This window comes from Phacochoerus africanus, chromosome 2, assembly GCF_016906955.1.
Source record: "Phacochoerus africanus isolate WHEZ1 chromosome 2, ROS_Pafr_v1, whole genome shotgun sequence".
Taxonomy (NCBI): domain Eukaryota; kingdom Metazoa; phylum Chordata; class Mammalia; order Artiodactyla; family Suidae; genus Phacochoerus; species Phacochoerus africanus.
Window position 1 is genome coordinate 245,127,918 of NC_062545.1, and position 27,145 is coordinate 245,155,062.

At 40.7% G+C, this 27,145-nt stretch overlaps 1 protein-coding gene across 4 annotated transcripts; it reads right to left on the minus strand.

Annotated features, from left to right (window-relative positions):
• Positions 1-1,558: 1,558 nt before the first annotated feature.
• PGAP4 (post-GPI attachment to proteins GalNAc transferase 4) lies at positions 1,559-21,160 on the minus strand. 4 transcript variants are annotated; one of them, XM_047768066.1, is made up of 2 exons: positions 20,860-21,160; positions 1,559-5,528 (listed from the first exon to the last, which is right to left on the minus strand). In XM_047768066.1, exon 2 carries the CDS (start codon positions 5,449-5,451, stop codon positions 4,240-4,242), a length of 1,212 nt encoding a protein of 403 aa, XP_047624022.1. In that variant the 5' UTR covers positions 5,452-5,528; positions 20,860-21,160; the 3' UTR covers positions 1,559-4,239. The 4 variants fall into 4 exon arrangements, with proteins under 4 accessions (XP_047624022.1, XP_047624021.1, XP_047624023.1 ...); XM_047768065.1 differs by having other exon boundaries at positions 20,464-21,160; XM_047768067.1 differs by having other exon boundaries at positions 21,025-21,151.
• Positions 21,161-27,145: the final 5,985 nt, after the last annotated feature.

Consider the following 27,145-nt stretch of genomic DNA (forward strand, 5'->3'; position numbering starts at 1 on the left):
TTTCTTTGTATTCTCCATAGGCTGGTCCTATAAAGATTTCTTGACTTAGGGCAGATATAAAGGATTTATTGCATAACAGAGTTTGACACACAACTGATGGCAAAGCTGAGACCTTCTGCTTCACTCTACATCCTTATCTTACTTCCCCATCTCTCCGAGCTGCCCCATTCCTACATACTTATGCTAACTGGCCTTTGTTTCTTTTTGATGAATTCATCATTTGTCCTTGGATTTTCATCTGTTTTTACCCCCAAATTGTTAACATAGATGCTTTTTAAAAAATCACTCATCCATGGTTCTGCATAGGTTGTTAGGAAAAGATCAAGAAAATTGTTACACTTTAAGCCAAAAATCATCACTCATTGCAGTGATGACTCACAGCAATGCTGTAATCTAGGTACTGGAATGATCTGGAAAGCCAAGTATATCTCAACTGCAGTTATATTAGGTACTTTAAAATTACATTTCCAATCATCTTTGATGTAGCCCCAAAGGTTTTCCAAACAAACAAACAAAAAAACCAGTGCCAGTTAATGAGCATTTCTCAGCAAATTCATTGTAGTTGGGATAAAAATACCCAAATAGTTCCTGTGACTTAAAATTATCCAATTTTATATCATGTTACTGTATTTCATAATGCATCATAGAGGATATAAAAATCCCACAGTAATCAACTCCAATTAGAATGCCTCTTCACCCAGATTAAGTTACCAATTAAATAAATTCCCCCAAATGAGGAATGTATCCAAGGTAAATTAAATTAATCTTATCATTATATTAATCCTATTTGTATTCTCTAGTTGCACTGTAGTTTTCTCACCATTTAAAAAAATTATTTTCAAAAGCAAAAAAATCAACAGAACACTGTAAACCAGCTATAATAGAAAAAATAAAAATCATTATAAAATGAAAAAAATAAAAAATAAAAAGCAAAGGAATAAAAAAGCACAACTCAAACGCTTCCATTTAAGAAAGACAACAAGGGATTTTCCTTGTGGCTCAGCAGGTTGAGATCCAGCATTGTCACTGTGGAGGTTTGGGTCGTGGGTTCAATCCCTGGCCCAGGAACTTCCATATGCTGCAGGTGTGGCAAAAAAAAAAAAAAAAAAAAGAAAGAAAAAAAAGAAAAGAAAAGAAAAAGGAATACAGTGAAATCAGTTACAAGTTTTTAAGCAAACAACTCATACTTCTGAGAGTTTGTTTGGAGGTTCTTGCAGGGGAGTGCGGCTACTCACATACCCATGATGGAAGAACAGTCCTCCTCCATCAGGGATGGTCTTCCTCTTCTGCTGAGAGCACAGCTTCAGGAGGGAAGCACATGGAGCAGTGAGGGAGGAAGGGGACACCCGCCTAGTCTGCCAGATCAGCCCAATCAACCTTGGCAATCAATGGGGTGACAGCTGTTACAGCCAGATTGCCCTCACATCCACAGCCCATTCTTTTGAATGCCTACCTTCGGGCCCCACTATAGTATAAGTGTGGGGGAGGGTTCAGTATATACTATTTGCCACATCAGAAAAACCCATGCATAGAAAGGAGAGAACAAGTCTTCTCAGGATGCCTCAGTGGAAGGGGTACATTTATTTGAACTGATATGTCTACGCACATACACTAAGTCACAAAAGGGAGCTTCTTAGGCCTCACAATAATTTATATTCTGAAAGGTAAGCAGGACTGTTAGAGACCTTCGCCCTCCTGGTAACCTCTATCGCTCAATATCAGAAGGGGATTTTAGTGCCCTTCTAGCCCCCTTGCATAGGATTAAACAAGATGCTTCAGCTTTGGTGTAAAGCTGTCAGCTGTCCTAAACCAGGACAACATACACAATTTGGACTCTAGGAATAAAGGACAAAAGGGAAGGAGATCTAGAAATGGGTAGGGATATAAGTGGGTAGGATTTCTGCTTTTGCAGAAAATGTCCAAGGATGGCAGACCCTAGTTAAGATCAGTGGGCTAAGATGTCTTAGTGTGTAGGTAGGGAAAGTAGACAAGGCAAAGATGATCTTAGCCACCCAGAATGAGGGAATAAGGGGAAAGGATTTCTGCTTGCAGGTAAGCGACTGAATTGCAGAGAGCAGAAATGGAAACCAGCAATGATTCCAATCTGGAACTTGGCTAGCTTAGATGTCCTGACATTGCACATAAAATTTTCACGAGGAGATTCAACTGTTAATGCAACAAACTCTAATGAGTTGTAGGTTGGAGGTGATTCTATTCTCAAACATGGGGCTGGACTAGTTACTGGGAAAGAGGGATGAAGGGGTGGAATCTGAACATCTCAATAAGTCATCTAGTAGCTCTGATCACGTTGGACATTCCTGGGGGATAAGTAAGAGCTCACCGTAACAACACAACACATACTGATACCTGTTTGCGCCCCAAGACTAACACCACAGGGAGTTTTACCATTTTAGCTTACAGAGACATTATTTAGTCCAGGTTACAATCAGATTTCACAAAGGAGAATTTGACAACACAGATATTTATAAAATGAATGTGGTTAAGAAAAAAATGCAGGGGCTGCAAGTCAGAAAACCTACTACATTCCAGTCCTCTCTGCTGCTGTTCAGCTGTGTGATCCTGGAGAAGTCCTTTAACATCTCTGGGCCTCAGTTTGTTCATCTATAAAGTGTGGGCATGAGCTCCTGTATGCTCCCTCAGTGTTCTTGAGCAGATCCCAAGATAGTAGTTCACTGTGGAAACTTAAAAGCAAATGGAAAATGTTGGCACTGAAACAAAGTGGACAGCTGCTTGAATTCTAATATAATCACCCATCTTCATAGAGGGACCTGCTTGTCACCCGTTTGGTAAGTATTATCAAATGATGTTTATTTGTAACTTTTGAGAAGAGTTATTTTCTAACATTAGTTTTGGAAAAAGCTCAAGAGGAGTCTCATCATTTCCAGTTTGAGTGAACACATCTTATTTTGGGCTTGGTTGCAGGTGGGGCTAGATGAAACTGAGCTGCACATCCTTCTTAAGTCACAATGAAAAGTCAGCTAGAAAAGTTATTCTAGCAGTGTGTGGTCTGGAACAGCTGCTCCATAGGTATCAGCTCTATGCTCCATCTCATATTTAAACAACATCACTAATACCTTTATCCAAAATACATCTGAGTTCCATATGCTTATTATAGGAGAGAAAAGAACCAATATTTGCCAAGGACCCTTTATGAGCTATGCACTTGCTAGGTGTTTTACATATATTCTGTCATTTAATCCTCAAGCCAACTTTAAATGTTAGGTATCACCATCCCCATTTTACAGGTGAAAAACTTGAGACTCAGAGGGCTTATGACTTGCCCAAGTTCACACTACTAGGACATGACAGAGAGCTGAAATTCAACTCTTCTGACTTCACAGTCCATACTTTTTCTTCTATAACATCATGCTACAATAGAAGAAACAGAAATGAGGGTGAATGATTAGTCAGCAAAGACAGAGTAAAGGATATGCTATTAGCAAAGTGCTCACCCATTCTATATTATCCTGCAATGTCCAACTTTCAAAGAATCAGAACAGAATAGAAATCTTCAATATTAAATCACTACTAAACATAAACAATATAACTTTGATGATCCAGAAGGTACTTCCAGATCTTGCTGTGCTTTAAAGTTCTCACAAACAAAACTGATTATCAGTGCATTACAGATGTGTGGAAAAGAAAACACCAGGTAACAGAAGCCAGGTCACCAGCCTCCAAAATGTTGGGCACTGTGTGGCTTTTATTACACCAGGTCAAGGAAACTAATAGAATCTATCAACATGGTCCTGCTTCTCGGGACATGTATTCTAAACATATACCTATTCTTATTCCCAATGAGAAAGAGATCACTGCAAAAGAATCTCACCTTTCACCAAACTCTACCCTTAAAATCCTAAATTGGTCATATCACTGTGCACAATATTTTTGCCAGTCACAAACTCTATCAAAAAGCAGAGCGAAAGACAATTGGAGAATATAACTGGTATTTAAATGCTCTTCGGCGGGTAGGTCAGACTGCATGAGGCAGTGTGGCTGTGTGCAGGGCAAGACATCTGGACCCACAGTGAACAGTTTGTTCCTGCCAGAGTTACCAAAGCCAAGGCTCTTGATGTGTGTCTTCCTCAGCCATCCCACTGCCTATATCCCTAGCAACCTTAAACAATGAAATATCTGCAAGCAACTATGTCCAAACAAGGAGCTCAAGAGTTGAATCTCCAAGAAGTGGCCAATTTCAGAAAGGCATCTCTTGGCAGGCTAGAGCAGGCTGGGGTGAAAGTTATACCGAAGGCTGGAGAAGAGCCCAATGTGTTTCACGAGATTGGGCTCCACCACATAGGCCCGCTCCCCCTTGGCCCTCAACAGTGAGTACAGTGCCATGTCCTTGCCGAAGCCCTTGTGGCAATACACCTGGGACAGGTAGGTGAGGGTCCGGCGGGCTGCAGGGGCAGGGAAGAGCATGGCAGGGGTGCAACACTGCGAAGCAGGGACCACGCTGTACAGGGAAGGGCTCAGCCGCCTCAGCTCTAGGAAATAGTGCCGGCCCACCAGCTCAACCAGACCCATGCTATACAGGGAGAAGAAGAGCATGACAGGCCAGCTAAACCCTGGCCGGCTGGCAAATCGCATGTATATCCAGGTTAGTAAGGGCCCCAACAACATGCCGACACCAACCCACTCCAGGATCCGCATGGGCTCTGGGTTGATGTAGTGCTGGAGCCTCTCGGGGTGATAGAGCTTTAGATAAAGGGCATCTCTGAGATGTGGCTCAGAGAAGCGAGCCCGCAGAAGGTGCTCCAAGACTGGGAAGATCTGTTCTTCTGGAATGGCATCATCTTCCACCATCAGGACATAGTCTGGGTTGTAGGTCTGCAGGGAGGATTCCAGGCAATAGACATAGTCCTGCTTCTCTTTCTCAAACGAGTTGGTCGAAGGGTCATCGCCATAGTCATCCTCAGTGCCCTCATAGCGGTTGGCCACAGGAACATACTTGGACAGCAGCTTAGCATCAAAATGGCTCACACTCCGCTCCACATTGCACAGGAAGAGTTGGTGGCCCTCGCACTGGGGGCCGCACTGTTGAAGTAGCCGGTGGAACTGGGACACCACCTGCAAGACGTAGTGGAAGCCAGGTTGCCTGTCCACAGTTATGATGGTGATGACCAGCCAGGGGCGGGGTGTGGCCTGCCAGACAATGGGCACTGAGCCGTTGGCAGAGGGCAGCTCCTCAAAGTAGTGGAGGGCAGCTTCACCCTCTTTCAAGCTTTGCTGCAGAAACTCTTGGCTCATTTGGTTCAGATGCCAGTGGCGCAGGTAGAAGTAAGAGTGCAGAAGCCGGTGACAGGCCAGAGGAGCCAGCAGGCCAAATGTCACCACTGTTAAGATGAAGAGCTGAACAGCAGTGCTGCCCCAGGAGAGCCGCCTCAGCCTCCGGAGGAGCATGGCAGCTGGAGAGGTTGAGGTGCTCATGAGGTCAACTTCTGGTCAGGTCTGGTCCCAAGAACAAAGCATCCTGGACCGCAGGCCAAAGTCAGTGCAAATCAAACCTAAAAAGAGAGGAAGTAAAGAATGGTACAGGGCTTTAAAAAATCCAGGGATGGAACTCAGCACAAATCAAACCAGAAAATCTAATTCAAGGCTGTGTTAGCTACTAGAGACTAATATTTTCTCCAGGACACTCTTCTTCAATTGTATCTAAAAGATCTCTGGAATTCTTTAGACATTTCTAGAGTAAAGAAATCTTGGTGCATCCAACTAAGTGTCCACACCTACGGATGCTTAGTTAAGGTTTACAGTGTGCCAGAAAACTACGAGGTAGGCTAGGAAAAGCATTATTTCAATTCAGCAACTACATGGGCACAGGTTCTTAAAATGGATATTTGACAGAAGGGAAAAACACAAAGTAAGCTCCAAGGTAAGTGCACTGTAAGTACCTATGGACTAACCGCACAATTCAGAAAACCTTTTCATATATCCCAAACAAGAAAAGGACTGTTGGAATTCCCACTGTGGTGCAGTGGGTTAAGGGTCTGGTGCTGTCTCTGCAGAGGCTGGGGTCACTGCTGAGGCACTAGTTTGATCCCTGGCCCAGCACAGTGGGTTAAGGATCCAGCATTGCTGCAGCTAGATCACAGCTGTGTCTTGGATTTGATCCCTGATCTGGGAACTTCCATATACCACAGGTGCGGCCAAAAAAGAAAAACAAACAAACAAAAAAAACACACTATTTAAAATTCCTTGGAATATCTTTATCAAGATCTTCCATTCCTATTTCTCTAACTTCATGCAACTATACTTAAAATAGCATATTAATTTAATCCTGATTGTTCTTGTATTATTTTTTACAGAACTACCATGGGAACCAGTGAGATAAAGGATATCCTCCCATTTGCAAGTGAACTCTGGGAGGGGAGGAAATATCTGAAGGAAGATTCATGAGCAGCTTTTCAAGTGAGTGAGGGACAGAACAGGCAGCCATGAAGATGAAAGAGAAAGTTGCCACCAGCTTGGTTCAGAAAGTAATGCAGGAGTTCCCATTGTGGCTCAGTGGAAGTGAAACTGACTGGGAACCATGAGGTTGTGGGTTTGATCCCTGGCCTCGCTCAGTGGGTTAAAGATCCAGCATTGCCATGAGCTGTGGTGTAGGTCGCAGACACGGCTCAGATCTGGTGTTGCCATGGCTCTGGTGTAGGCTGGCAGCTATAGCTCCAACTGGACCCCTAGCCTGGGAACCATATGCCGTGAGTGCAGCCCTGAAAAGACAAAAGACAAAAAAAAAACAAACAAAAGAAAGTAATGCAGCTTGACATGATCTCTCAGAGTTCAGGCCTGAAGTCAGGCATGTGCTGGTATGAATCTCAGCTCATCCACTCCCTTGGCGGAAGGTCATTTCACCTCTCTACATCGTGGATTCCTTACCTCTAAAGTGGAGGTAACAATAATACCTATCTCATAGGGTTACTGTGAAGATTAAATGTGTTACAGAGTGAAATAATACAGAATAAAAATGCCATTAAAAGATGTCCATATGTACAAACTTAAGTAATAGCTTAGGAGTAAGTAGGTCTAATGATCTGAAGGAAAAAGACTTGCACCCAAAAAGAGAATTAAAATGACAAAGCCTGTATAACAACAGTAATGTCAATGCAAAACTAAATGGTGTCTAGAAGAAAAGGTAAAACTCTTATTTCAGAAGCATAATAAAGTTTGCACATTTTGCAAGAAAGCTGTCCAGCTTGCAAGTTGTCTTGAAGGAGGGCTGTTCAAGTACCAAATGAGGTTGTTGAGGTGCAGTTTCTAATACTGTCATATCATGTTCTCCCCTTCTTGGGCACACACAAAAAACTGTATTTTCTAGCCCATCTTCTTCCATGTGGAGTCATGTGACCAGGGCTTGCCACTAAAATGTGAGCAAAGTGACAGGTATGACTTCTGGACTGTAGTGGTTGAGAGCAGATGTGCCTTCTTGACTTTCTCTTCCTCCATCTGCTAGATGAATGGACAGCCTTGGTGGATCTAGAAGGAGGAGCCACCAGATGGCAGAAGCCTGGGTCCTCCTTGAATGACTGCATGGAACAGAGGTCCCTCCCAGCACCTACCCAACCTAGAGTGGGCTGTGTTGTAAATAATACATAAACTGTTGTTTCTAGCCACTAATGATTTTTTTACTTGTCTATTACAACAGTTAGCCTACCCTGTACATTACCGTTGTTTAGAATACCAAACCTCTCTCTATAGGGTGATAACATAGCAATTCGAGGAAGTAGGGAGAAAACTATCATTTCATTAGCAGATGCAGATTATATTTTGGGGCATCAGAGGTGAGACAGACTATATCAGCACTAGGAAGAGATCTGCATAGTCCTAAAGAGGGAGATAAGCAGGGAGAGGTTTGAGTAGCATGCAGCATCAGGTTTGCTGGAGTGTGGACTTCCAACATCTTACTTACTATAGACTGGTTGCATCTTCCTGTTCAAGTCAATGGAGTTAATAAATCATGTGGTTACACAACCACCTAGTCTTGCCAGTTCCATATCACTACTAGTGCAAGCTAAGGACTAAAATTGGATTGAGCTCATTCTCAGGTATAGTTGGTCTTAGGAATGGCGTCACTCAGGTGGCTTCCTGTTCACACTGTTCTCCCCACCTTTGCTATTACCCAACAGAGCTGCACCCACTTGGAAGAAGAAGAAGATACAGTCAACAAAACAAGGCATGCAGCTCAGAAAATGCCAGGCACATGTTAAGTGCTAAGATGACTATGTGATTATGATTGGAGACTCAGTGTTTGGTATAAAACTGCCATCCACCCTCTTTCAACACCCTCTTTCACTGAGTTTTTGGTAAAGCAAGAATGCGATATTCTAGTCCAGATAAGTCCCAGGGCAGAATGTTCAAGCAGTACATGTGCGTGCATGTGCACAAACACAGACAATTATCATTTGAAAATATAAAGCTGATTATGTCATCCTCTTATTTAAAGCCCTTTTTTCTCTTCCCATTGCTCTTTTAATAAAATCTAAACTTATCACGGTCCCAAAGGCCCTTTTTGGTCTGGACCCTGCCTTCCTCTGTCATTTTGTTCCACTGCCCCATTTTCTCTGTATGTTCTAGACTAGAAGTTGGCAATATTTACCTGTAAATGGCTACATACTGTCTCTGTTGCACATTCCTCATAGACTATTTATTTTTTACAACTCTTTTGGAATGTAAAAACTATTTTTAGTGCACCAGCTAAATCAAAACAAGCTGTAGACCAAATCTGGCCTGCAGCATATTGTTTACTAACCCCCGCTCTAGTCTAGCACTGTCCAATAGAAGCACAATGCAAGCCATGTCCGTAAATTAAAAATTTCAAGCAGCTACAATAAAAGTAAAAAAGAAATAGATACTATTAATTTTAATAATATATTTTATATAGCACATCAAAACTATTATTTCAACCAGGAAGCCAATATAAAAAACTATTAATGAAGTATTTTACATTCTTTTTTACTTACTAAGTCTTTGAAATCCACTGTGTATTTTACATTTACAGTTTATCTCAATTCGGACAATTTGTGTTTTAATAGCCACATGCGGGGCCAGTGAGCAGGGTGCTCTAGACATGCTGATTTCTTTCAGAACATCGATTAGACTATGATTTTGCCCATCTCCTAGACTTTGCTCATACAACTCCCTTACCCTGGAACGTTCCTATTCCCACACCTTCCCTGCCTCTTCACATAGAGAGCTTTTTCTTCATCCTGTAACAAAATCTTCTAGAGGGGCCATCCCTGGCCTGTGTAAACACAGGACCTGCTAAATAGGCACTCCTATATTTTGTATTAGCAAAATGGGAGTATAAATTGGCACAACATCGGTAGAATTTAGAAATATCTAACAAAACACACCAATGACTCAGCCATTCCATTTCTAGCATTCTTTTCCTAGATATACATTTTCATGTGTGAGAAGTGACCTGCAGCACCATTTGTAAGAACAAAATATTGCCAAGAGCCCATCAGTTGAGAGTGAGTCAAATAAACTATACTACATCTAAAGAATGGAATACTGAGTGGAATACCCAGATAAAAGTAAGCAAACTCAGGGAGAGACCAAGATGGCAACTAATCTTCCTTCCTCCCATGACGTATGCATTTATCTTATGATTCTGGTTAAAATGTTCATTCTGAGAGACAAATCTGTTCTGATTTTGTAAACAAAACCCAGTTTCTAATCCTGCAGGGCTATAGTCCAAACGTATGCCATGGGAAATTTATTCTCATGAGGTCTATGGTCTTGTTCCCTTGATCCCTGTGATAAGCCCAAACATACTCAACTAGCTGAAAAAGTCCATCTAAAAGTACTCCAGGAGTTCCCTTGTGGTGCAGTGGATCAAGGATCAGGTATTGTCACTGCAGCAGCTCAGCTCAGTGCTGTGGCTCAGTTTCCATCCCTGGCCCAGGTATTTCCACATGCCATGGGCACGGCCTAAATAAATAAATAAGCAGTTCCTGTCATGGCTCAGTGGTTGACGAATCTGACTAGGAACAATGAGGTTGCAGGTTTGATCCCTGGCCTTGCTCAGTCGGTTAAGGATTCGGGGTTGCTGTGAGCTGTGGTTCCAGATGCGGCTCAGATCCCACATTGCTGTGGCTCTGGCATAGACCAGCGACTATAGCGCTGATTAGACTCCTAGCCTGGGAACCTCCATATGCTGAGGATGCGGCCCTAGAAAAGACAAAAAAATAAAAGAAATAAAAAAATTTTAAATAAATAAATAAATAAATAAATAAATAAATAAATAAAAGTACCCCAAAAGCCAACTGTGATCTCCCTGGTGAAAAATTAATGAAAATTTCAATTATATAGAGTTGGGAGCCCAGAAGAAGGAGCCCTCATGCCCTGTGACAGTAGCAGAACCCAAGAGAAAGAAGAAGAACTCCCCTTTTTTATTGGCAAGGATTCTGCCAATGAAAAGCCATGGACTCTTTGTTCACTGAGCCCTCCCAACTTTTGTCTGCCCTCTAAAAAGTGCTCTCCTTCCCTTGCTATGCAGGGACTTGCATATGGTTCACTATGTTTGCTTATGCTGAATTATATAATTCTCTGCTGAGCCTGAAGAAACCCATCTTTGCTAGAGAAGTAATTGGTATCTATTTGTTCTCAGTCAATATCTGAGTGGCCAGCAGAAGGACCAGAGAAGGTCCCTGATGGCTCCAAGATCTGGTGAACAAACCCATGTGGTACCCACAATTGAGCCCTTTATTGCTCAATGCTTTTCTTGCTGACCGTAGAATTTGAAGGCATGTCTTTCTTCTGGATCCAAACACATGCCTCTTTGCCTCTGAAGCTCTCTAGGATTTATTTGGACTCTATTTTAAGGTTTCATGCTTTCTGAGATGGGATCTCAGTCATCTAAATATTTTGAGGAAACCCCTTCCTCCACAGGAACTCCAGCTGACTTTATGTTTAAAAGTTGCAGTGGGTTGGTTTTCTGGTTGTAAATTCTTTTAGGATTTTCCCAATTAATGGACCAATGCTGGGTCTGGTCTTCACCAGTAAGCATATGATTAATTAGCTGATATGTCAGAAAAACCAGCTTGATAAATATGAATGACTATATTAAATTCCTCAATAAATATGAGAGGATATTTGGTTACTATAGCAAAATTTTTGAATGTGGATTGACATTCAGCTTTAGTCCAGAGAATATAAGAAATTAAGGGTTTAGCCTCTGCCTCCTCAGAAGGCTTAATTTTAAAGGACAGGTTCTGGCAAGTTTAGAGGAAAAAGAAGTGGGGAGAGTTTCAGAGAAAAAAAAGGGAATTTTATTATGTTATCGGGCTTGGGTAATTGCTAGGCAACTTCATCAAGCAATTCTTAGAGTTTTTCCAAAGCTTGTTTATAAACTCGTTTGTGATTATCATAATCAACTTCATATTATTTTAAAGAAAATTCTGGTCTTCCTTCAGATATTTGTTCCACGAGATAGTTGGTTTTTTTGGTTGGTTTTTTTTTTTTTTTTTTTAATGGTTAAATCTGCAGCATATGTAAGTTCCCAGGTTAGGGGTCCAATCGGAGCTGCAGCTGCCGGCCTAGGCCACAGCCACGGCAATCTGAGCCTCATCTGCAACCTACACCACAGCTTGTGGCAACACCAGATCCTTAATCCACTGAGCAAGGCCAGGGATCAAACCCGCATCCTCATGGACACTATGCTGGGTTCTTAACGAACTGAGTTACAATGGGAACTCCCACCATACAGCTTCTGACTCTGTTTACTACTGGGCTGAACCAGGACCTTCCCCTTCAAGTAAAAAGGACCAGGATGGAATGGGAATCTATGTTCCCTCCAGAGTTTAGTTAATCTGGCAAAACCGTCTTTATCACATTCTAGATAAGTCACCTATAAGGAAGACCATCAAAATTCTTAATCTTCAACTTTGGCAAATGAGGTCCTTAAAATGAAACCAAAACCCTCCTAGTTTCTGCCACTGTCACAAAGAGCCAGGACAGCAAAAAAGAGGTTGTTACAAATTTAAGTATTTTAAGCACCTTCTGCCCCCTAAGCAGTCTTTCCAACGCTCTCCCAATTCTCAATAATAGGGCTCTGAGGAATACAGGGGCTATTCCCAATTCTCCCTCATATTGGTCTGGAGAAACAATTCTCCAAGTTGGGGATGAATCTCTTCCAGTTCTAATCGACACTGAAGCACCATCTTAGTGCACAACCCACTACTATAAAATACGCCCTGCCTTAGAGTACTAAAACAGTTCAAATAGTGGGATCTCTAATGACCCCCAAGAGCTTCCTGTCTCTGAACCTCTTCCCTTTTGCTTAGGCCCTCTGAGAGATACATACCCTTTAATCCTTCATTCCTCTGCCTTTATCCATTTATTAAGCCAAGACTGCTTAGAGAAGTATCCGTGCCCAGAATATCTTCCTCCCAAAAGGAGAAAATAATTCTAGTCAGTAGTCATCAAAGTAACAAATTGTATAAATTAAATGACCCTTTGACATCTTCTAATTGTTTCGTCTCTGACAATACTAGAAATGATTATGAAAAGACTGATCACTTATCCCTATTGAATAAGCTACCACCTTCCTTATGGATAAAATCGCCAACTGATAGTGATGAAATTTACAGCACACCTCTCACCACAACTCTGATAGGTCCCTCAAAACCTGAATTAACCAATACCCTATAAATAAAGAAGCCCTTCAAGGCATGAAGGCTGTAATAGAATATTACAAGTCTCAAGACCTCATTATCCCTTGTAGTAGTCTTTCTAAAACTTCCATTTTACCTGTGAGAAAAATCTAAGGACCGAGAATGGAGGTTCATCCAGGACCTCCAAATAATAAACAATACTGTTACCCCTCAATGCCCTGCTTTCCTAACCCTCATATGTTACTAACATCCATTCTCACTGAAAGTAAATACTTTACTATAATTGATTTATGCAGGGCATTCTTTAGTATTCCCGTTTTTGAAGAAAAGTCATTAACTTTTGCCTTCACTTGGGAAGGAAAACAATGCACCTGGACAGTAATGCCTCAAGTTTTACTGAGAGTCCTTATTTCTCAAATCCTGAAGGCTGATCTGGATGGTATAAAGTATCCTACAGGTTCTGTTTTGTTGCAATATGTGGATGATTTGCTTCTTTGCTCTCTTTCTCAAGTCTCCTCATAGGAAGACAACATGCACTTACTAAAGCTTTTAGCCTCAAAGGGACATACGGCCATCAAAGAAAAACTGCAGTTTGGCCAAGCTCGGTTTTGATATTTAGGGTATCTGCTCAGAACAAGAGCTACATCTAGATCCGCATAGACCTTACGGTGTTCTAAGTTTACCAAAACCCAAAACTAAGTACCCACTGTGAATTTTGTTCAGGTGAGTTGGTTATTGCCAAAATTGGATTCCAAATTTCAATCTTATGGTCAATCCTCTGTATGTTTTACCCAAGAATAACAACCCTGACCCAATTTAATGGGAAAAACCAGATGACATAGCTTTTAAGGCCTTAAAGGAGAATTGGCAGAACCCGCCTGCCCTTGGTTATCGGATTCCCTTTAACCTTTTTTATATGAAACAGAAGGAAATGCCCTTGGGGTACTAACCCCAAAATACAGGGACCACCGTTAAACAATAGTGTCAATATCCAGCAACTAGACCCTGTGGCACAGGGAAATCCCTCTTGCTTTAGAGTCTTCACAATCTCTGCTCTTTTGGTTAAGACAACTGAGAAAATCATTGTAGGATCCCTTTTAATCATTTTTGTACTTCATGCATTAGAAGCTTCTCATCACTCAATATCTGTCCTTAAACCACCTCACCTCCTATGGGTCCTTCTGTTAACTGATCCTCATGTAACTCTTTTACATTGTAAAAACCTTAACCTTGCTGCTTTTCTCTCCTCTATCAATGATGAAGTCCCTCACAATGGCTTAACACTGACAAATCACCTCCTGGCCCCTCATGGTGATCTGCAGGAAACTCCTTTGGGTAACACTGACTTCTCATAGCTCACTAATGGTTTTTATTTAAAAGATGACAATGATGAATATTATGCCATGTATGCTATTACAACTCCTTTTGATGTTATTGAGGCAGCATCTTTACATATGGTTACTTCAGCCCAAAAGGCTGAATTATATACTCTTCTAATCTTTCTTTTACTTTAGGCAAGGACAAAGCCACCAATTATTTATACTAATGGCAGATATGCTTTCAGAATAGTTCATAATTATGCAATGTTGTAGAAGCAACATGGCTTACTTACTTCAAGCAAAATAAAATTTCAAATGGCCCCTATGTTCAGAAATTACCAGATGTAATACCTTTACCTGCCACTTTAGCTATTACGATACTGGGGCATTCTAAACTTAACTTTCTGGAGGCTAAGGGGAATCACCTTGCTGATATTTCTGCAAAAAAAAGCTACTGTTAAAGAAACCAGCAGCAGCCTGTCTGATTCAAAGACTCCCCAAATGGTAACTTAGAAAAACTGGCTGAAAAAGCCCAATAACTGGCCTCAGGAGTGAAAAACAAACTTAGAAATTCAATACTTGTTGGTTTGATAAAAAGAGAAAGCTCTGATTAGGATCAAATAACAACCCAATCCTATTGGAGACACTAAAATTCCTACTCCTCACCACTGTACATGCCTTAAACCATTGGTTTCCTGACAAAATGATAACGTTCATGAATTAGGATTGGTGGGGAAACATTAACAAGGCCACAAAAAGTGCCTACATCTCACTGTCTCACTTGCTGAAGTACCTAGGGAATCCAGTTCATAATGCTCCTGGACATTTTAAACTGCTTAATGGACCATTAGAGGTATGGCAAATGGATTCATACAATTTCCACCATTTTATGGATATAAATATGTTTTAGACATGGTCTATATGTGTTCACACTGAATTGAAGCCTTCCTTTGCAGGCAGGCTGCTGCTTTGTCTATGGCTAAGATTTTTTTGGAAAAGATTATCCCTACTTAGGGAATTCCTCTTGAACCTCATAATGATTGAGAAAACTGTTTTGCTGGTCAGGTACTTGACAATTCTGCACTGGTTGGCCAGTTTTACACTTTCACTGTGCTTACCACCCTCAATCCTCTGGTTTAGTCTAAACGTACTAATGGAAACTCAGTTGGAAAATTTGTTGAGTCTTTCCAAATACCTTGGCCAAAAAGCACTGCTGTTGGCCCTTCTAAGTCTCAGATCCACTTCTTTTAGAACTCATAAACTCTTACTCTTTGAGATAGTCATAGGACGAACCTGGCTCCTGCTTCTTTTGATACACAGACAAGAGGAGAGATCCCTCAAAGGTCTGATTGCTTCTGCTAAAAATATCCATGTACAGTCGCAGTGCACTCTTGAGAGATGAAGACCTTAGCATCACATCTTGCAACCTGGCAATTCTGTCTGTTGAAAAAGTCACCTCCAGAAAGATTCTCTTCAACCTCACTGGAAATGCTCCTATCAGGTACTGCCAACCAACCCCTGTACTGCCAAATTCTAAGGAACAGACTCTTGGATACATAGGACACACCTAAAGAGAGCACAAAACTCTGACTGGACGTGTACTTCATCTGGTGACTTGAAAGATTTCCCAAAATTGAAGCAGACAATGTCTGATAAGACAGCTTTCCCAAGATATCTAACCAGGCCTATTGGAAGTTTGTTACCAACTCACTGGTAACGATGTAACACTTCAGATGATCTCTAATATCCATGATCTTGATAACACATGGGCTTTAGATGAAAAGTGCCTGAGAGTTCTCCCTCCTACTTCTCCTTGTTACTCTCATATGACCTCAACAGATGTCTAGTCTATTCTCTCCAACATGAGACACTACACCCAGGAAAGGTCCTTCCTGACATTAAAGGACAAAATACTTCTGAAAATAGAAAACATAGTATTTATCAGCAAATCCTTCAGAGAAAGATCTTCATTAAAAGGGGGAAGAGAAAAAATTAATAAAGAGAAACTCAATTAAATAGGGTTTGCAGACCAGACTGGGGAGTTGTCAGGCCCTGTGGGGACAGCAGAAGAAAAGACTCCTTTATTGGCAAGGGCTCAGTCAATGAAAAGCCATGGACTCTTTGTTTACTGTAACTCTTCCAACTTCCTTTTCCCCTCCATAAAAGTGCTGGCCTTCCCTTGCCATGCAGGGACTTGCACATGGCTTGCTATAGTTGCAGACCCTAAATTGAAATTCTCTGTGGATCTCAAATAAACCAATCTTTGTTGGAGAAATAACTGGCAGTCTACTTGTTTAGGTAAACACCCTCAACTAGAAATAATCTCTGTTTTTCCTCTAATGCTGGGGCCCTTTACATGAACTTTCATACCAGGACATTCATGTGTTGCTTCTACTTTAGACTGTATCTATTTATAGCTACCACTTATTAAGCTCCTATTACATATCCAAGTTCTATACTAGACTATTTCTTCTAACCAAAAGATCCAATTCTGAAATAGTAATGGAATTAATCTATTTTAAATGGGAAAAAAAAAAAAAAAAAGCTACCAAGTTGAAAGCAGGAAATTTAAACACAGGAAAAATTTCAAAGCCCATGTTTTTTCCATGATGGCTGCTGCCTTCCATGGCTTGATTTACAACCTAGCTGCACTTATAAGTCTCTCATTAGTGGATTCAGTCTGATTTATCTTTGATATGCCTCACAGACCCAGTATAGCACTCTATGCATTGGAAAGGATTAATGTTTGTTAAGCAGATAAATGACGTCTATGGGCCTCAATTCCTCAGCTATAAAATGCGGAGTATCAAAGAGCCTGGGCATATAATGTGCAGAGATCAACTTAATTGTAAGTGCTTGCTGAGCACTTATTATGTGCTGGGCACTGTTCTAACATCTCATTGATCTGCACAAGAAACCTATGAAAAGAACTATTATTAAGTCATTTTTAGGCCTGAAAAAAAAAAAAAAAAAAACTAAGGCACAACTAACTTGTACCCAAAGTTAAGAAAGCTTTAAATGAGTGGCAAAACTTGAAATCCAGGCAGACTGGTTCCAGAAATCGCACAGATCACCTGAAATGCCATTAGAAATGGCAATAGATTTGCAGAATGTGTTTGGTAACAGAATTAATATGCAAAAATAATATTAATATTATATATACACATAATCAGACAATTATTTAATTAATGGGATAAAAGATCTCAGTCAAAATGAGGGAAAAAGGAACCAAAAATACCTAGAATAAATTTAAGAAATATACAGAATATATACAAACAAATTCTACTGAAAGATATTTAAAAGTCTTATAAACAGATAAAAGTAACATTTCTTACTGTGGCCCAGTGGGTAAGAATCTGACTGCAGCAGCTTGGGTTGCTGCAGAGGCTTGGATTTGATCCCTGGCCCACTGCAATGGGTTAAAGGATCCAGCATTGTAGCAGCTACCATGTAGGTCACAGCTGTGGCTCAGATTTAATCCCTGGCCCAGGAACTTCCATATGCCACAAGTGTGGCCATAAAAACAAAACAAAACATTTTCCCAGCTAAAAAGCCTCACTAACGATATAGGAGAGATCTCTTTCTCTAAAATTTATCTCTATATTTAACAGAATGTCAATTTAACTTACTTCGAGAGAGTGGGCCAGTACAATAAATGGGCACTTTCATATAAATTGGTGCAACCTTAGGAGGGAAAGTTGGGATAGTTATCTATACAAGTTTTGTTTGTGCATTTCCCTTTGACATAGAAATTCTACTTTTAGGAATCTACTCTGCAGAAATGCCAACCCATGCTACCAAACATGGACAATAAGTGTTCATGGCAGTTTTGTTTGTAAGTAAGAAAGCGAGACAGACAAACTACAGGGAAAGGAAATGGCCAGCAACAGGAAACAGATGTTTAGATAATTATACAAAGGGATGGTATGGAGACATTAAAAAGAAAAATAAAGGTTTAAATATACTGAAATTTTTAAAAGTCTTAGCTTGATATCTCTGCTATGAACTGAATGTCCATGTTCTCTCCAAACTCATATACCAAAAAAAAACCTCCCCAATGTGATGATATTTGGAGATGGGGTCTTTAGGCGATATTTAGGTCATGCTAGTGGAACTTTCAAGCTGGGATTAGTGCCCTTATAAGAAGGGAAAGAAGAGATCTCGCTTCCTCTCTCTCCTCTCTCCCAGGGAGAGCATTTCAAGAAGGCAGCCATCTATTAATCAAGAAGAGGGCCCCTTATCAGAAACCCACATATTCTGACAACCCTGATCTAAAACTTCCAGCTTCCATATCTGTTAGAAATAAATGTTTCTGCTGCTTAAGTCACCCACAGCAACATGGGATCCTAGCTGCATTTGCAACCTCCACCACAGCTCACAGCAATGCCAGATCCTAGACCCACTGACTGAGGTCAAGGATCAAACCCACATGCTCATGGATACTAGTCGGATTCGTTTCTGCTGTGCCACGATGGGAATGCCTCATCATTTTATTTTTAATGTGGAGTATAATTTAGTGAAGGAGAGATGAAGGTATGGGGGATGGAGGTTTCCTGTTTTGCTTTCTATACTTCTCAAAGGGCATGTATTAATTTTATGATCAGTGTTAAAAGTTCAATTCAACAAATACTGCATCTCGTGCCAGGCACTGGGATAGTGAACATGGCACTCAGGGTTCCTATTCTTAGAACACTAATTATCAAAAATCCAAACATGACTTATTTGTTTCTTTTGGTGAAGCAGGCAGATGTTGGTTAATTTGACTAAAGTATTCTAAAGATCATTTGGAATTAGCACTAATAAAAACTGCTCACTTTGCTGGGACATAACACTAAAAAAGGAAGGATATATTGAAGAAAGCATGGCCCCTGTGCAATGATGATGTTAAGTTTATGTAGTGCTCCAAAGTTTTTTATTGTGAGGGTGGTTACTTTTGACAAAATTCATTTAAGTGGTGCATTTTATTGCATGCAAACTATACAGCAATAAAACTGATTTTTTAAAAAAAGTCAGGATGATGATACTGGGTAATGAGATACTAAACTTGTTATAAAACTTCAGTGATTAAATAACATGGCATTGGCACCAAAATATACTGATAGATGCAAAAATCCACAAATATATAATAACTATATATATTATACATATCATAATTGCAGCAGTCTAAATCAGGGGTAAAAAATGGACTTCATAGCTGACTAACCATTTAGAAAAATTAGCTCTCCACTTTACAACTTAAACTAGAATAAATTCCACATTAAAGTTTTTAAACAAAAGCTTAGAAGTACCTAAAGAAAACAAAGAAGAATATTTATACAAACAAACGTGGGTTAGGAAAGACCTTTCTCAGAAAGATCCTCAAACAGAAACTATAAAGATTAGATTTGAATAGCCAACGATGATAAATTGACAAAAATATTAAGCAAACTGGGAAAGACTGCAACATAGATGACAATTACTACTTTAATGTGTAATATATAAAGAGCGCATAAAAATCAGGAACAGAAAGACACTCCAACTGAAAAAGGGGCAAAAATTAATAGTCAATTCATCTACATAAATGCAAAAAGCCAAAACACAGAGGAAATATTGTTGACTCCCCTTGGGTAATTAGACATACAAATTAAAACAAGCTACTATTTTTGTCCACGTTATTGGTTTAAATGTGTGCACGGAGAGAAATTTTAAAGATATCCAGAAAATCTCAACAATCTAGAAGACGAAGTTTTAAATTATCTTTATTTTCTCCGTTACATTTTTGTTTCCTGAATGTTCTGTAAGAAGCTTATCCTTTAAAAAATTCTAATTTTAATAATGTTAGACAAACAAAATTTTCTTTTCTCACATACTAAAGTATCTGGTACAGGACACTCTAGAAATGCATCTCTAAAAAAAGCCAATCCCATTAACAAGGTTTCATTCTCTAAGGGAAATGCGCGCAAGCACGCTCGCGCACACACACCTGCAGGTTTTGCACATGGTCCGCATAGTGAGATCATCATCGAAACCGCCCTTGTGTCCCCTTACGCCCGGGGGGATCAAGGGATGCCCAGGTCACACCCACCCTGCGCCCGGAATATTGTGGGCGCAGTGCGGCATTGGCAACGGGCCCAGAGGCCAGGAAGAGGGCAAGGCTAGCCAGAGTGGTCCTAATCCCTTATGGAAAGTGAATGGCAGCGGATGAAGAGTCCCAGATCCAGTGTCTACACACTGACCTTGGGTAGTTCCCGCTGCTCTCAGGTCTGTTTCCTCACGCGTAGGCGGAAGCTAACAGTCTGGATCGCCGCGTTGCCTCCCTTCGGCTACTCTTCCCAGGAACTGGGAGGGACACCCCGGGCTGAGAGGTCGCCCGCAGAAACCCAACCCCGCAGCAGCGAACTGTCCGCGCGCCCGGCGGGCTCGAGGGGCGGATGCGCGTCAGATCCTTGCCGCAAATTGGCGGCCATTAGGCGACCCACCCTTGGGCTGGTGGGCCCAGCAAGACTGGGCTGGAGCGGGTGTCTTACCTGGACTCGGATACGCCTGGCTCGCGACTTTCCGTCGGCCTCGCGAAGCCACAGAATAGGGCGAGGGGTAGGGAGGCTCCCCCGCTGCGACACTCAGTCATCCCTGTGCGGATGCCGGCCCAGCCCCTCGAGAGGCGCCCTTTTGGGGTCCCCGCAGTTTTCAGGCGAACCGCAGCCAGCGCCACAAGCGGGGCCGCGCGGGAGCCTGCCTGCCCAGAGGGCACCGCGGTGGGAGCAGGCCTTCCCTGGCGGCGCCAGCTTCTGCGGCTGCTCTCTGCGTGCCCGCCGCGGGAACCCTAATCTTTTTACCCTTGCTCTGAAGGAGTCATCTCCGAGGTGGGCGCTCGGGTCGTGATACCAATGGGGCTGGGCAGATCTTGCGCAGCGGAAACCTACCCGGTGGGAGCGATTAGCACCGTCCCCTGCGCAAGCGGAAAGCGGCTGCTGGTATCTCCTAGGCTTGTCTAGCTCATCCCCACGGAGGAGCCATCTCCCGACCCTGAAGCCTCGGAAGAGGGGTTTGGGTGCAAGCACTGGTTTGGGTGCATGCCGAAGCCTCACCTCTTCCCGAGGCGCGGCTCGCTCACGGAGTACCCAGGCTCTGGCAGGCCATGTGACCCGCGAGCTGTGGAGCGTTCGCAGCCCCCAAAGCCAGCTGTGGGGGAAAAAGCGTGGCAAAAGGCGCCAACTGATGGACAGAAAGGGAAAAGCAGGTTCAAAGCAAAAAAAGTTCAAAAGCTGGAAGGACTATGTATGTCTCTGCTCTGTTCACAGCCCCAGTTGGCCATAAAGCGCGTTATTGGCTGGAGAGGTTTGTTTTTGCCAGTAATAAAAGCGGACATCACTTCTACCCTTAATCCTCACCTTACCCTGCATTATGCCAGGCGCATTATGAACATTCATCTCTCACTTCACTCCTGTACATTAGAGATTGTCATTCAAAATTTGCAAATGACGAAAGAATATTTGAGAAGGTAATTTGCTGAGTGCAAAACTCCAAAAGCCAGAAATGTAATCATTAAAAAAAAGAAGTTTACTCTAATTAAATCACCTTGCCAGGCATGGGATTTAAAATGGTCTATGGTTCTTTCCACTTACCTGTCAATCTCTTTCAGCAATGGCTTTGTGAGTTCAAAACACCCCCAACCCTTAATTTTGGCAGATAGATATCATACTCGTATCCCTGTTCCCATTCTAGCACTCCCATCCCTGTGCTCCTCCCTTTATTCTTCTCCACAGTAAATGAGGAATGATTACCAACTCCTGGTTCTACCCTATAATTCCAACACATCCCACAGAACATCTAGGAGAGAAAAATGGACAAAAGCAGAAAAGAATCATGAAGTAAATATCTGTAGTTATTAATGAAGGGCTTTCATGCATTGAGAGAGATCATTGCTAGCTTCACCTCTCAGAAATTATTTAGTTCAAAGGCCATGGAGGTCTAATAAAAAATCCTATACAAAACTGATACCTGAACAAGATAACTTAGTGCTTATTGTGAAGGTGCTAATATTCATTAAGTACATTATAAATGCTAACTTAGATGATATTTGAAGATGTGATGTCATAATTTGCAACTTTATTTCATTCATATATCATGAATGAAATGACCTAAAATCTAGGCACTTTTTAAAAGAAGAGTGAGGTCTCAAGTCAATTCAGTCTCCAAATAAACACTGTAGAATACTCCCTCACCTCAGTTAGCTCTTTACTACCCATTCAAGCATATATGTGTGTGAATCTGTTCTTGCCTTCTGGGCTGCCCCAAGTCGTTCAAATGGGAAGTTTGTATCTTTTGCAAAGGGGGTAGAAGCCAGCATTATAGTTCATAAGGGAGGCACACAGAGATTTACCCGCATTAATGAAATGCTATCTCTCAATGAATAAAAGCCTTCATTAGAGAACAATTACTTTGAGTCTCAAATGTTTTTCAGTCTTCCAGAAACCTTTTTAAACACAAATGGTCTTAAGCGAAATAACAGGAATTATGAGAAAAAGTACATGTTGATTGAAAACCATTCCTGAGGAATAGGAGCACAGGAAAAAAATGTGGAATGACTTTTTGAAATGAAAAGAAAAAGATGGGGACAAAAGGAAAGTGAAAGCTAACTCTATTCCACCTTGACCTTTCCTTTCTTCCTAGGATTTTTACCACACAGTTTTACTGCCTATCTTGGCTTCTAATTCTAGTCAGTTTACCTTTCTAGGCCAGGGGTTAGCAAACCACCACTCTCTGCCCATTTTTGTGTAGCCCACAAGATGAGAATGGTTTTTATAATATTAAATGATTACAAATTCAAAGGAGGAGAATATTTCAAGATATGTGAAAATCATAAAATATTCAAATGCCAGTGTTATTGACATATGGTCTTCATTGACATATTGTCTGTGGTTACTATCATGCAACAACAGAAGAATTGAATGGTTGTGAAAGAGACCTTATAACCCATCAAGACTAAAAAATTTACTATCTGGTGAGTTCCCGTCGTGGCTCAGAAGTAACAAACCTGACAAGTGTCATGAAGACGTGAGTTCGATCCCTGGCCTCGTTCAGTGGGTTAAGGATCCAGAGTTGCTATGAGCTGTGGTATAGGTCATAGATGCAACTTGGATCCTGCATTGCTGCTGCTGCAGCTCCAACTGACCCCTAGCCTGGGAACTTCCCTATGCTTCATGTGTGTCCCTAAAAAGCAAAAAAAAAAAAAAAATTCACTATCTGGTTTGCCAATGCCTGCTCTACAAGGTCTGTTCAGTGGTTAAAAGGTAAAGCAATAAAGCCAATGAATGCTCACATGATTTCTTGTGTGTGTCAGCATAGTTGACACTAGATACTAAGTTCCCTTAGAACCTTAAATCCATCTACTTTGGCATCCATCTATCCTCTATTCTTATAACCAATATTTATTGAAAAATTGTTCTGACATAGTGCCAAAACTATAAATGAGAAAAAGATGAAAATTAGATGCATGAGGAATGCTGGGAAGTTGATGTAAGACTGCTTGGGCTGAGAGCTGAATCTAGCACAGGAAGGTAGCTTGGGAAGGTATTCCTATCTCCTGGACCGAGCCCAAACCTCAACCTTCTAGACTTCTTTTATATAAAAAGGTTAAACAAATTTTTTAAAGTTATTGTTATTTTGGAGTTTTTAATTAAATGTCATTAAACTTAATTCAATATAGGTTATGAAGAGGATTACACAATTACTTAAGGTTATTTCATACTCATTTTTTAAAAAATCATATGGTAAGGTTCTAAACATGAAAGGTTGGTGGTAGTTTCAAATGATTATTGTTATGCATAGATAATAATATTAACTACATTCTCTATCATAGGAGTAACAGAGAACAATCATCAAGGTCTTTTATGAAAGAAAATAAACTGAGTCCTAGAGGTAGATAAGAGGGATACCTAGGAAAGGGAAAACTCCTGGAAAGTTAAGTTTCCAGGATTCTGGCTCTCAAATGGTAAGCCACCTTTTATATTCCACCCTAGCTACCTCCCCTCCCTTGTGGTGGGGAGAGTTCTTATCTTTTATTTTCTTCTTTTTTCAAAACTGTGACTTTGAGGGCACAGAAAGAATCATAATCATAATTCTTAATTCATGATATCCTTATCAGGTGTTTATGTAAGGACTTCTATCTATATAACAACAACAACAAAACCACCCAACCTGGAAACCAGAACCCAGACAGCAACTTCCATCTATCTAGATGGTTCTTACTTATTCTATTCATTTGGATGTGTTTTTAAAAAATTATTCAACAATACCTGTCAGTAAGGCAGATTTTATTCAAAAGGGGGCATGACAATAAGTATAGGGACACTGCAATCAGGCCTGGCAGAAGGGTACTGTATTCAAATCTGAACATAGCGTAGGCAAGAGGACAAGTGGGAATTTACGGCCAAAGAGTAGGATGAAGATTGGTGGATGGCAAATCAATAAGAGGAAACATTGGTTATAGAGGGGAATTCTGGACAAAGAGACTTAAAATTCTTACTAAAGAAGGGGAAGGATGCTCAGACGTTGAGGGTGGGGGTGGTTATTGCTAAAATGACTTAGCAGAATTTTTGATAAAACTTGATTTTACAAGGAAGAGCACATACAGGCTTAGAAGAAGATTTAGGAGCCTGACTAAATTTTTATAAGCAAAGAATTTTTGTTAGTGTTGTCTGAGAAAAGAGGCAGATCATAAAACAAATAAACATGTTTTTCCAGGGTTTCAGGATTACAATTTTGGAAGCACAGATTCTGGCAGCAGCCAGAAAAAATGTTCCGTCTGGGGAACAAAAGGCAACAGTTTTAAAAGGAAAATGGAAAAGTATATTTAGTCTACATAAGTCATTTGACAAGGTCTATAACTGGAAGGTATATATGTTTGTTTGTTTTTCCTGTTACAATTCATTGGCTTGTCAAGGATGTCTCACTTATTATTAGTTAAGGCATGTTTTTGCGTAATTCTCAGAGATTCCTTTCTGACAAATATATTCTTTTTTTCCCAGTGAGCAGGTTCAGCATAGTTCACAACTTAACAAGATGGAGTCTAAAGTACAAAGTGGGGTTGCTATAGACACCTTCCACATTTTCCCCTTTTGCTCATGATTCTTCCTGGCAAAAACATCAACAGAGCACCATCAGTCCCTCATTGCCAGAATGGTTTGATTACCTGCTCCAGGTCCACCTAGTCCCTCAGTTGGGGTAGGGGGGTGGGGGGTTTGGGGTCCTGTGAAGGTATCATCAATAATTTCTTTCAAATCTTCTGATCCATAAAGTCTCTTTCAGTGAAGAACATCTAACATGGCCATCTGTGCAAACGTAAGTTGGGTAGCTGACTGAGTTACAGCAGAGGTTACAATTTTTAGCAAGCATTTGGTTAATATAACAATGCATGTGGAAGTTCCCTTGTGGTACAGCTGGTTAAGGATCTGGTGTTGCTGCAGCTGTGCTGCAGGTTTCAGTGGCAGCCTGGATTTGATCCCTGGCCTAGGAACTTCTACATGCAATAGGTGTGGTCAAAAAAAAAAAGAAAAGAAAAAGAAAACAGTGCATATCATTAGGATTAGCAATAGTAATCCAGTTTGGAATACTGTTCTTAACCGTGACCTTATTCCTGATGAAAGGCAACTGAAGAGATGGAAACAATCCCCAAGTTTTGATGTGTGTCCTATTTCAGCCAATAGATTGATATTATCTTTCATTACCTTCAATTCTTGTGTTACCTCACTAGACTGATATTAAAGACTATTCTTCTCCAAATACTGTCCAGATGCCTCCTTATTGGACTGTCAAGATATCTTGACTTTCTGTTTTGTAGGACAAGTTCTGCCAGGCTATCAATTTCAGTTTTATAATATTCAAATGCTCAGAGAGGCACTGAAGGTGTTGGCCATAACTTTGGATAAGTTTCATATTGCTTTTTCTACTCCAAACCAAGAGAAGAAGGTCTTGGCAAAACCATGACAGAACACTTTCTGTCTATAATTAGGTTATTAGTTGACATCTATTCAAAATTATAACCTTCTCAGCTTACCAAGATATTTTTAACTGATATGAGAAATACCTTACGTTTGGTACATGAGCAGTAGAGGGAAGGGTCTTTCTAATAGCAACAGAGGTAAGGGAAACAATTCTGAAATACCCTTTCCATCTAGTAGAAGAAGCTGAATAAATGTTTTTGCCACACACATAGAATAACCAGAACTTTCTAGGGACATGGCATAAGTAAGTCCTTTAGCTTAAATTCTTTCAGCAGTTTCAAAATAAGAAATTTTATTATCAAAAACAAAATCATCTTCAGTGAGTACATGATAATTGGATTTGCTGGAATTGTGTAAGTCATTATAAGAACATCTTATATTTCTATATATCTGAAGTAATAAATGAATTTGATTGTTATGATCAAAATTTTGCCTAAGACATGGAGTCTCCAGAGAAGAGGTAGGCGAAGTTAAATTCCCACCATTCTCTGGGTTTCTGATCAATTCCCCAAATTGTCCCATTACAGGGGAATACCTTAATTTTCCAATGTCCAGCTCTGTTATAGGATTCATTGTGAGAAGTTATGTTAGTCAAGTAAACTCCAAGAAGGAGTGAACTCATGATCATTTGAATAATATAAGGGTGTATAACTACTCACATGCAATGTTAAGTAACCTAATGTTTCATCAGTACCATTTATATTTTCAAAACAAAGGGAAACATTATGAGTCAACATTCAGATATGAGTAAGAGATATTCCTTTATGAACAGGAGAAACCCTATGGGAAAGTAGTAATATCCAGAGGGAATATGATGAGTGCTTTCAAAGATACCTAAATAGAAGCTTACATTTTTGCTTTTAAGGGTCTTCCATCATGTCTGAGGACAGAGGTCAAACCACTAATTCAGGAGCATCATGAGTGTGGTTTGCTCTAGCACAAATCTGACAGTAGGTAAGATCTGTGAAATCAGAAAGTTTCTCTAGGTTAGTAACAAAAGGGTGTAATAAGGCATGATTATCAGCAATGAGGGTGACAAGAAGATATAAAATCCCTAACCAAGAGTTAAAATTATTCCTAATAACAAAACTCATTGTAAGGAGAATTTAAAGAGGGATGGTTCACTATGTTGGCCAGTATATGAGTCCCAGGAAGAAAGAGTCAACAAGCAAGGGATTCAAACCACAAGGCAATACAAAGGCAA

Bases quoted from the DNA above. Each gene is read 5' to 3' on its own strand.
- PGAP4 (XM_047768066.1), bottom strand. From the start codon at position 5,451: ATGAGCACCTCAACCTCTCCAGCTGCCATGCTCCTCCGGAGGCTGAGG.